The following is an 11606-nucleotide window of genomic DNA, read 5'->3' as shown; positions in this document are numbered from 1 at the left end:
AAATTAATGCCAAGAAGTCTATGGCATTTCTATACACCATTAATTAACTTACAGAAAGTGAGACTAAAAAAGCAATTCCATTTACCATTGCACCAAAAAATTAAGATACCTAGGAATAAACTTAACTAAGCAGGTAAAAGACATATATGCAGAAAACTATAGGACACTGAAAAAAGAGATAGAGAAAGATATAAATAGGTGGAAGAACATACCATGTTCATGGATTGGTGGAATCAACATCATTAAAATGTCCATACTACCCAAAGCAATCTATAGATTCCATGTACTCCCCATTAAAATACCAATGGCATATTTCGCAGACCTAGAATGAACTTCCCAAAAATTTATCTGGAATAAAAAAAGACCCCGAATAACTGCAGCAATCCTGAGAAAGAAGAACAAAGTAGGTGGGATCTCAATACCAGATATCAAGCTGTATTACAAAGCCACTGTTCTAAAAACAGCCTGCTACTGGCACAAGAACAGACATATAGATCAATGCAATAGAATAGAGAACCCAGAAATTGACCCTAACCATTATGCTCAATTAATATTCAACAAAGGAGGCATGAACATACAATGGAGTCAAGACAGTCTCATCAATAAAGGGTGTTGGGAAAATTTGACAGATACATACATAAAAATGAAACTAGAGCACCAACTTACACCATACACAAAAATAAACTCAAAATAGATAAAGGACTTAAACATATGATGTGAAACCATAAAAATACTAAAGGAATCCATAGGCAGCAAAATCTCAGACATATGCCGAAGCAATTTCTTCACTGATACTGCTCCTAGGGCAATGGAAACTAAAGAGAAAATAAACAAATGGGACTACATCAAAATAAAAAGCTTTTTCACAGCAAAAGAAACCATCAGCAAAACAACAAGAAAGCCCACTGCATGGGAGAACGTATTTGCCAATGTTATCATCGATAAGGGCTTAATCTCCAACATGTACAGGGAACTCATACAACTTAATAAAAGGAAGATAAACAACCCAATCAAAAAATGGGCAACGGACCTAAATAGATACCTTTCAAAAGAAGACAGAAGGAAGGACAAGAGGCATATGAAAACATGCTCAAATTCACTAATCGTCCAAGAGATGCAAATCAAAATGACAATGAGTTACCATCTCACACCTGTCAGAATGGCTATCATCAACAAATCAACAAATGACAAGTGTTGGTGAGGTGCAGAAAAAACCGGAAACCTTGTGCACTGCTCCTGGGAATGCAGACTGGTGCAGCCACTGTGGAGAACAGTATGGAGTTTCCTCAAAAAACTAAAAATGGAACTCCCATTTTACCCAGTGATCCCACTTCTAGGAATGTATCACAAGAAAACAGAAACACCAATCAGAAAGGATATATGCACCCCTATGTTCATAGCAGCACAATTCACCATAGCTAAGATTTGGAAACAGCCTAGGCGCCCTTTACAGATGAGTGGATTCAAAAACTGTGGTACATCTACAGAATGGAATACTGCATTGCGGTAAAAAAGGAGGAGTTCTTACCATTTGCAACAACATGGATGGAACCGGAGAGCATTATGCTAAGCGAAATAAGCCAGTCAGTGAAAGATAAATATCACATGATCTCACCTATTTATGGAATATAATGAACAACATAAACTGATGAACAAAAATAGATCCAGAGACAGAGAAGCATTGATCAGACCATCAAACTTCAGAGGGAAGGTAGGGCAGGGTGGGGAGAAGGGGGAGAGATCAACCAAAGGACTTGTATGCATGCATATAAGCCTAACCAATGGACACAGACAACAGGGGGGTGAGGGCATGAGGGGTGGATGGGGGTAATGGGGGAATCAGGACACATATGTAACACCATAATCAATAAATAAATTTAAAAAAGAAACTTAAAATTGCAATTTATGGTTTGTACCACCATATGGAGAATGGCTTAAAATCTGAGATAAAAGCCTTGTCTAAGACTCAGATGAGACTTTTTTTTCTAATACTACAACTCTCCCCCTAATTCTTAAAATATTTTCCTATCTTTTTTATTAAAGAAGCAACTGTATTTAAAACATCTGAACTTTAAATTGTATTTTACATTTAGTGTAGAGCAATATTTTTTAAAGAAAAATCTAAGAATATTGCAATGGTTAAGATTTGGGTTTCTAGGATAATACCTGAATTGTCTTTCCAGCTCAGACACTTCATGTTGGTATAACTTTGGACAAGTTAATCATTGTAACCATGGGTTTCCTCATCTGAGAAATGGGCATAATAATAGACTCTACTTCACAGAGCTGTCACAAAGATTAGATAAGATGATGCACAGACACTTTTCAGCACAGTGCTTTCATAAAGTAAGCATTCAAAAATGTTAATAACTTTATTATGAATATTTTACAGTTTATACAACTCACCCAAGCCTCAGATGGCATATATATATATATATATATATATATATATATATATATATATATACTGATCTCTGAACACATAATAATCTGGACACTCAGTGTATATCCTATATAATAAAAGGCTAATATGCAAATTGTCCCTTCCACCAGGAGTTCGACCAGCAGATAGGCCAGCTAACCGCCCATGTCCCCTCCCCCTGTCCAGGCTGGCCGGACCCCACCCATACACGAATTCATGCACCAGGCCTATATATATATATATATATCACACACACACTGAGTGGTCAGATTATTATGCTTTCAGAGATCATAATAATCTGGCCACTCAGTGTATATATATAAACAGGTGTGTGTGTATATATATATATATGTGTGTGTGTGTGTGTGTGTGTGTGTGTGTATGTGTGTGTGTATGTATATGTGTGTGTGTGTATATGTGTGTGTGTATATATATATATATATATATATATATATATATATACACACACACATATATATGTATATATATTACTGGGAGTTGATTGTTAACTTTTAGATTGGCTTGGTGAGAAAGTGCCTAGAGCTGCTTTTCTATATGAATTCAGTCAAACATGGTTCAGTTACTTTTGTCTGGTTTGTTCCAGCAAAATGCAGGGAAGGTCTTAACTCTGTTTTCAATAACACAGCACTTAGAGTTATTGCTTTCTTCTTTTTAAATTTATCTTTGTTGTTGAAAGTATTACAGATATCCCCTCTTTTCCCCCCTTGACCCCCTTCACCCCACACTTTGCTTTCTTATTCTTTAGAGAAGAAAAATAACAATGACAGAAGGCAGTAATTGCCTAGTGTTCTGAAGCTGCTGGGAGTATAAACACACTCAAGTTTATATTTTCCCCACATTAGCAAAAGATATCTATTTTTCTCTTATTCAAGGTGAAGAGGGGTATTTTCTCTCTTTTCTCTCAAGTCAGTACTTGTTATTTTTGCATATTTTGTAAATTTACTCATTAGCTCTGTATAGTTTTAATATATCTCAGCAATGATTTGAAATAGTCTCCTCAGTGACATGCTCACTCAGTTAAGGTACTCTTACATAAAACAAAATATGTAGAATAAAAATATTTAATAAGGTTTCAAACAGATTAAATTTTTATTATAATTTCATAGTACATTCATTACAAATGTATTACCAATAAATTTCTTAGTGTTCATAGAAGCAAACATAAAACAATATTAATTTATCACACTTAAAATAAGCTTTTGGTACAGAATTTCCTCAAAAAGTTAAAAGTGGAACTCCCATTTGACCCAGTAATCGCACTTCTAAGAACATATCCCAAGAAACCAGAAACACCAATCAGAAAGGACATATGCACCCCTATATTCATAGCAGCACAATTTACAATAGCTAAGATTTGGAAACAACCTAAGTGCCAATCAGCAGATGAGTGGATTCAAAAACTGAGGTACATCTACACAATGGAATTTTACGCTGCTATAAAGAAGGAACTTTTACCATTTGCAACAGCATGGATGGAACTGGAGAGCATTATGCTAAACGAAATAAACCAGTTAGAGAAAGATAAATATCACATGATCTCACTCATATGTGGGATATAATGAAAAACATAAACTGATTAACAAAAATAGATCCAGAGACAAGGTGACACTGAACAGACCATCCAACCTCAGAGAGAAGGCAGGGGAAGGGGGGCTGGGGTTAGAGATCAACCAAAGGAGTTGTATGCATGCATATTAGCATAACCAATGGACACAGACACTGGGGCGGTGGGGGCTTGTTCTGAGGGGTGGGAGTGGCGGGGGGGTCGATGGGGGGAATAGGAGACATATATAATACTTTAAACAATAAAAAATTAAAATAATTCCTAAGTAATCAGAGAAACCAGCCATCACTAAAAAGATCCAAAAATTACTAATGAGCAAAATCATCATTCTTTTTTTTTTTTTTTTAAATCTTAGCCGAGGACATGCTCATTGCTTTCAGAGAGAGGAAGGGAGAGAGAGAAACTTCAATCAGTTGCCTCTTGCCTACACCCCAATTAGGGACTGAACACAAAACTTAGGTAGATATGTGCCCTGATCTGGAATTGAATCTGAGACCTTTTGGTGCAAAAGAAAACACTCTAAACAACTGTGCCACACTGGCCAGGGCAAAATCATCATTCTTTTAACAAAAAATTTATTTGATGTATATCAATCCCTTGGATTCTGCGTCAGATTTGGTAATAATGAATATTTATATATCTTAATAGCTTATAGATGACTATTCTATAACCATTCATTTAATAAACATGTGTGAGCTAGGCGCCATGGTTGACACTTGAAATAACATATTGATTAAGATGCAGATGATCTCTGACCTTACTGAATTTATTTTAGGAGAGGACCAAAGATTATAACATAAGGCAACATGTTTTAATTGCATTAAAAAGAGGCCCAAAGTGCTATGAGAATTCAGAAGAGAAAGAATCCATTCCTGGCTGGGAAAAAGAGAATGATGCGGATCTTTGTGGAAGTTAATTGCAGTATAATCTTAGGATGGTTAGGAATTGGATGGGTGGAGATGACTAGGAGTGCAGCAACATATTCAATGTGGAAAGAATGACAGAAGTATTAGCACCAGGGTGAGAAGATATGAGAGGTTTGAGAGTAGTGCAAAATAATACTCATTTGCTAGTACACAGGCAAAATGTTAGACTATTGCAGGAAAGGATGAAGGATAAATAATAGAAGGAGTAAATGTCACTCTAAAGAGTTTAGCATTTATTTCCTAGCCAGAGGAGTAGTAATATAAAGATTTTTAAATAGTAGAGGGAAACTTTAGAAAAATTAACCTGACATACTAGCTAGATTGGAGAAAAAAATGCCTTAGATATATTAAGATGCAATTGTGGTAATAGTACAAACTGAATAATGGACAAAACTAAGGTAGCAACATTGAGAATGGAAAAGAATTAAAGTGAGAAATATTGCTGACAGAGATTTCACAAAATTTACTGACTAATTGGTTGGGGGTATAATGGGTACAGAGAAATAAAAAGGTGTCTCCCAAGTTTCTACATCAGGTGACTAGATGCATGAAGAAATAATTATGACATATCAAAAATGAAATAACAGAGAACAGATTTGAAGGGCATAATATAATCAGTTTTGGGCATGCTGAGTTTGAGGTGACTATGGGACATGCAAGTGGAAATGGTTAATTCTCCAGAATAGTTTTAAGAAAGTTAGAAATAAGATTTGGGGTAATTTGTAAAGTGGTGGTTGTTGAAACTGTAGAAAGTTGATGAAATTGCCACAAGTAAGAGTATAGACATTAGGAATTTTAATATTTCAGTTTCAAGAGCAAGGATATGAAAAGGAAAAAGTGTAGGAAAGAGGAGAAACATTGTTAGGGAGTCATGAAAGCCAAGGGATAGGTGTTCAAGAATGATGCTAGTAGTGTAAAAAGCTGCAGAACAGCAAAAGATGAGGATTTAGAAAAAGGCTTTGGATTTGGCATTTAAGAGATCAATGATTACCTCTGTTAAAGTAGTTTCAGCCAAGTACTCAACTTAAAAACCCAAATGCAAAAGTTATGGTAAGAAAGTTTGTTTGGTAAGGATAAAGAGAAACAATTGAAGATTTTCAGAGTGTGTGAAAGGTTGTTAACTGGGTCTGAAAATTTCACTCACATCAGAATCACCAGGGCTTGTTAAAATGCAGATTGCTGGGCCTCACTCCTAGAATTTCCAGTTCAGTAGGTTTTGGGACGGAGCCGCACAATTTGTATTTCTATTAAGTACTAAGGCAATGGTGGTATTGGTGATCCACACTCTGATAGCCACTGGTTAGGGTTGAGGAAAGTTTGTGTTTTTTTTTTGTCTCAAGAATTCTTAGCCTTGAGCATTTTCAATAATAAAAAAGGAAAGAGCAAGTAGAGAGGGAGAGATTTGAGATGCCAAAGACAGTGGTAGGAATAAAATTGCTAGATTACTGCCTTGGAGGAGGTGAGAGGGGTCAAGAGCATTAATGAAGGGAAGTAGGAGAAGATGAGAGAGGAAATGGAATAGGTTTTTGTAGGAGGAGAGAAAGGAGGTTGAGGGAGCTCCTGTTGAATAACTGTGGTAAAATCAGAGAAGTGAGAGGCAATAGCTGATGAGAGTGAGGGGCAGGGTGACTTGCAAAGAGTAGAAAAGAGTTAGAGTAGCTGCTGCAGAGAATTCAATGGGGAGTGAACAAAATGAATGAAAGGATAGCAGTGGGAGTCCAGCTAAAATTAGAATGGCTTGAATTTGAACAGTTAAAAGCCCAAGATTTAAAAGGGAACAATACATTGAAAGACATAGATGGAATTTAAAGTCTACATACCTCCTTTTCCCCTAGAACTGTGCATATTGGGGTATGATATATTAAGTGTTGGTATGTGCTTATATTTTATTAGGTGTTTTGAGTGTTTCTTTTAAAATATTTAATTAGTAAAAGTTCATTGTTCATTTAAGAATCTGACTTTAATGTTACTCCTTGGGTTTTGACAGTTTTTTCTCACTCCAGTGGTCCCACATTGGGTTTTAATGCAAAAGAGAATTTATTTTGTAGAAGGTCATTTTATACAGTTTCCTAAAATCCAAAACAAAAAACCCCACCCCTACACCATATATTCCATTGAGTGGGCTATATCTATAGGCTTTAGCCAGTTAAATTCTTGATTATGTGAATGCTTTTATTTCACATTTATTGCCTTGCCCAATTAATTTCCTTTTATTGTTTATCTAAAAATGAAGCTAAGAGGGCTCCTAAGAAGTACTGATTAGAGGCCATATTACAGGTTTTAACCTCAGTTGGCTGCTGGTTTCAAATAATTCTATTAATTACCTTGGGTTTTGCTTGAATGCCCATTCTGAAAACCAGCTCCTTCAAATGGTTCTGGATATTTTGTAATCCCCCATAAGATTGCCAATGTATTTATTTTTAATTAGAAGAGTATCTGTATTTAATTGACAATGCCAAACAGTGGAATATTTTGCCAAAAGTCACAAATGAGGACAACTCTCCATTCAAATTGAGTATGAATTAGGAGAATATGTCAATTGCTAATTAAATCCCGGAATATTACAATATTTCAGTGTATGAGAAGCTACACTTAGGCCCGAAATCACTCTGCCGGAATTGTGGCATCTAGAATTTCTTGTTTTGATGAGACATGATATCAACTTGTACTAATTTTGTTCTTATTTGCTGGGGTGCTTTGCTCTTATCTGGAAATAATTCACAAACCTCGAGTAGTTTCTAAGTTCTAGTGAAGTGCCTCTCTCCACTTATTTTTTATATTGCTTCATGCAATTCTAACTTACAGAGTGTTGGCACACAAGGCTTCCTCTGGCCTTGTAGAAACCCAATCTTATTTAGAAATATGTTTGGCTTATGGACGATATTTAAGTGAGAAGAGATATAAACAAATTCTCCATGTGTAATATGATTGTGTCAATCTCAAAGCATAGAAATCTCAAAGAGTAGAAATAGCAATAATAGAATTAACATAATCAAAATATGAAGAAAACCCAAAGAGGCAACACTCGACCTCTTAGATCTAAATGACTACACCTTTAAATTATAAGTATATCTTAAGACAATTACCAGGTTTATTTTGTAGAAGGCTGAAAATGGGAGGGAATTCAAATAATGAAACCAAAGGTCTTTTGTTTGCTGAATGCTTGAGCTTTAACATTCAATGATCAATTGCTAATTTTAGTCTCTAGTATTTCTACTAGAATTTGAACCTTAATCTCTGGTAATAATTAAAACATTACTACATCTCTGATAGATCATGTTAAATATATAAGACATCTAGTCCTACCCTTTTCTAAAGTTGTCAAAGTACATTTGTTTTTTCAGTAGAACAAATAATGATTGCAGCTAGAGATATTCTACCTTTCCTTTTTATATTTCAGAATTTCTTAAATTTGAAACATCAAAACATCTATTTAATGTCCTATTTCTGAAAGCTCCAAATCATGCTGCAAATAAAAAAGGATTTGATAATGTGAGCACAGCAATATACTGTTGTTTTTTTAAATGCAATCAATTTCAAGAAACAAACAACCCTTTTCCTTTAAAGTCAAACTTATTCACCTGGAAATTACAATAATAATAAATTATCAGAGGTAAGTTGCTTCAACACACAGCCTTATATACATTACTGTCAACACACCTGTTGAACACAATTTGGGATTTATCTTTAAAAAAACTGGTAAATACAAACATTGCTGTCAGAACTTTTCTATTCTCTTTTGAAAACCTCTACTTTTTGTTGAAGTTTTTCCTGCTATCTCTTCTCAATTGTGCCTTTTTTGCTCCTTCTTATTCTCTTCCCACAATAGTAGCAAACTAGCAAAAATGATTTAATACCTTTCAAAATATTTTTTGTTCCTGGCTGTATGTATTGCAGTCAGTTATGTTAGAGTTTCTTACCATTCTATTCTAAAAGCAACCATCATTACAATTTCTTAGCATTCAACTTCACACAACTAAGAATTTAAACAGTATGAAGGGTCTTAAAGGGTAGTGCTTACTATTTGGTTAATGAAATGTCAAAAGGAGGAAATATGTTGGAGAGAGAGACAGAAAAATCCAATTTTAATATTGATGTCTTATTAAGGGAGAAAAGAAAATCTCCTCACTCCTCTTTGATACTACTAAGTACAAGAAGAGCTGAATAAAATTTAATAATTTTTCTAAAATTATTTATATTCTGGAAGGATTGCTTTATCTATATCGTTGGTAATGTTTTGTAAAGAAATGAAGCATGGATTTAACTTTCTGAGTAACAGCTTCTAGAGGAGTGAAGCACCGGAAAGGAAACAACTTTATTGCAGAGAATCAAAGTTGGGCAAGGAGTATTAAAACAAATTTGCTACAGTGATCTAACCACCACATGCCATGTGGAAAAGACCATGCCTTTTCTCTGGAATGTACTTTTCCTAGACATTTTGCTTATTATCATCTCTTGTAGTGCTTTCAGGCACTTGACAAGTGAGAGGAATCTTGAGCTCAGGACAAGGATTTCTAATCATCATGAAAGCCCATAGTCTAGAGAAGAAAATTCAATATGAAAGAGCGCAAATTCTCCCCCTTTTATCATATTCTGTAGGGAGGGTCTTAACGTTATAAAGGAACTTTTCCTGTCAATTTTAGTCGGGGCAGGGCAATACTGAAATTAAGGGACGGTGACACAGAAAGCCATCTCTGTGCAGGACAGTGGCGGAAGTGCTGTACAATGAGGTGTCTGTCACCCACAAACCAAGTCTCTCTGCCTGCTTTCCAAAGTGTTCACAGGGTCACTACATCAGCTGAATATCAGTGCGTAGGGCCGAATTAGCAACCCGCAACACTGATTTTAGTGCGATCTTGAATGCTGGTTCCTCTGTGCGCTGGGTACGGGAGAATTTAACGCCAAACGCTCTAGATGGGCTAAACAAGGGCTGAACTGATTACTTCTGAAGTCACTGGAATCTTTCTCCTGGAAGCTGGGCGAAACCATCTCTTAAATTCCCGCGTTTGAGAATTAAATGTAAATGGAATTTACATATATAGGAGTTCCTATTTCCCTTTCCTCAACTGAACCAGGGTGCAGGGTGGTGCGGGGTTGTTGGGAGGCACGTTTTAAAGTGCTGCTTTGTGTTCCCACGTCAAGACACTAGTGGGGCTCGGAGGGGAGGGGTTCGTAGCCTAGGCCACTTTGAGAGTTCTATGTGAAAATTGTATTCTTTGGTCAGATTGCTAGGCAATAAGCAGAGGCACCACACCGCCCCCTTCTAAGGTTCCATCCCCACTCACCCCCAACCCTCAGGGCCTCAGGTAGCTAGGAGGCTGACCAGGGAGTCTCCACCTCCTCGAGGGCGACAGCCATTTGGCGCGCTCGGAAGCCGAGGGGCTGCAGCACATTGGCTGGGGAACGCTGCCAGTCTTGGGAGGGGGTGTGGCAGGGGTGGGGTCTCGGGCCGCTGTGGGTAGGGGTTGTTCACTGCTTGCTGGGTGGTGGGTGAGTTTGAGCGTGAGCGAGAGCGTGAGCCCTGCTACTGTAGACTTGCAAACAGTTCTGAGCGAGCTATAGCGAGCCTAAGAGAACGAGAGTGAAAGAGCGAGTGTGAGGGGACGGACCTAGAGGAGACAGGACGAGAAAGCGAGGGCCCGAGGACCTATAATTTGAGACTGAATGACCATGGCTGTCTCCGCACCTCCGGTGATCTCTGCAACTTCCAGTGGCGCCGGCGTCCCTGGGGGCCTTTTTCGGGCTGAACCAATGTGTTTGACTCCTGGAGAGCCTCCTCGTCTCACCCCCAATATGATCAACAGTTTTGTGGCCAATAACCACAGTGGCAGCGCAGGGGGTGGCGGGGTCGGTAGTGGCAGTGGAGGCAGCGGCAACACCAACGAGTGCAGGATGGTCGACATGCATGGGGTGAAGGTGGCTTCCTTCCTGATGGATGGCCAGGAACTGATCTGCCTCCCGCAAGTCTTTGATCTCTTCCTTAAGCACCTGGTGGGAGGGTTGCATACAGTGTACACCAAGCTGAAGAGACTGGACATATCTCCCGTGGTGTGTACTGTTGAACAGGTCCGGATCCTCCGTGGGCTGGGGGCCATCCAGCCCGGGGTGAACCGCTGTAAACTCATCACCAGGAAAGACTTCGAAACTTTGTTCACTGATTGCACCAATGCCAGGTGAGATTCTCCTTTCTCTGCTCGCTCTTCCCCTTTTGCCCACTTCTGCATGTTTCATCACCCTCATCCAACTTAGTAGAGAGTGAGTCTTAACTAGCTTGCCTCTACTTTTCACGCTGTAAGTCTTTGGGGAAAGAGGACTAGAAGGACTTTAATTAATTGTCAGTTCCTTCTAGTCTGTGCTCAGTGGTAGGGCTTGGGTCTAAGAAAGTCCCGCACAAACTTTAGTTTGCGGTTCTCTACTGAAACTTTCCAGACTTCCGCCCATATCTTGCATGGCTTTTTGGCTGCTTGTGGTTATTTGTTAATTCCTCTATTTGGTTTTCTTTCCTGCTCTTTTGTGGCCATACGGGTCAGAGAAGTTTTATCCTGAACAGGGGCACAAAGGGCTTTCTGGGATAGAGGGCTGGCTGAGCTGTACACTGGGCTTCTAAGCTAGCAAACCAAAACACAGCATTTGGGGGATGTGGAGGGTCAGAAGTCTAGAATCCATCCCAGAG

At 38.1% G+C, this 11606-nt stretch overlaps 1 protein-coding gene across 1 annotated transcript in view; it reads left to right on the top strand.

Moving 5' to 3' along the window:
- Positions 1-10597: 10597 nt before the first annotated feature.
- DACH2 (dachshund family transcription factor 2) overlaps positions 10598-11606 on the top strand; it is an 829176-nt gene continuing 828167 nt past the window's right edge. The window contains exon 1 of the mRNA XM_054720954.1: positions 10598-11106. Within this exon, the coding sequence (XP_054576929.1) occupies positions 10598-11106 (509 nt within the window). The remainder of the gene's footprint in view (positions 11107-11606) is intronic.

This window comes from Eptesicus fuscus, chromosome 1 (assembly GCF_027574615.1).
Source record: "Eptesicus fuscus isolate TK198812 chromosome 1, DD_ASM_mEF_20220401, whole genome shotgun sequence".
Taxonomy (NCBI): domain Eukaryota; kingdom Metazoa; phylum Chordata; class Mammalia; order Chiroptera; family Vespertilionidae; genus Eptesicus; species Eptesicus fuscus.
This window is presented reverse-complemented; position numbering and strand designations above follow the sequence as displayed.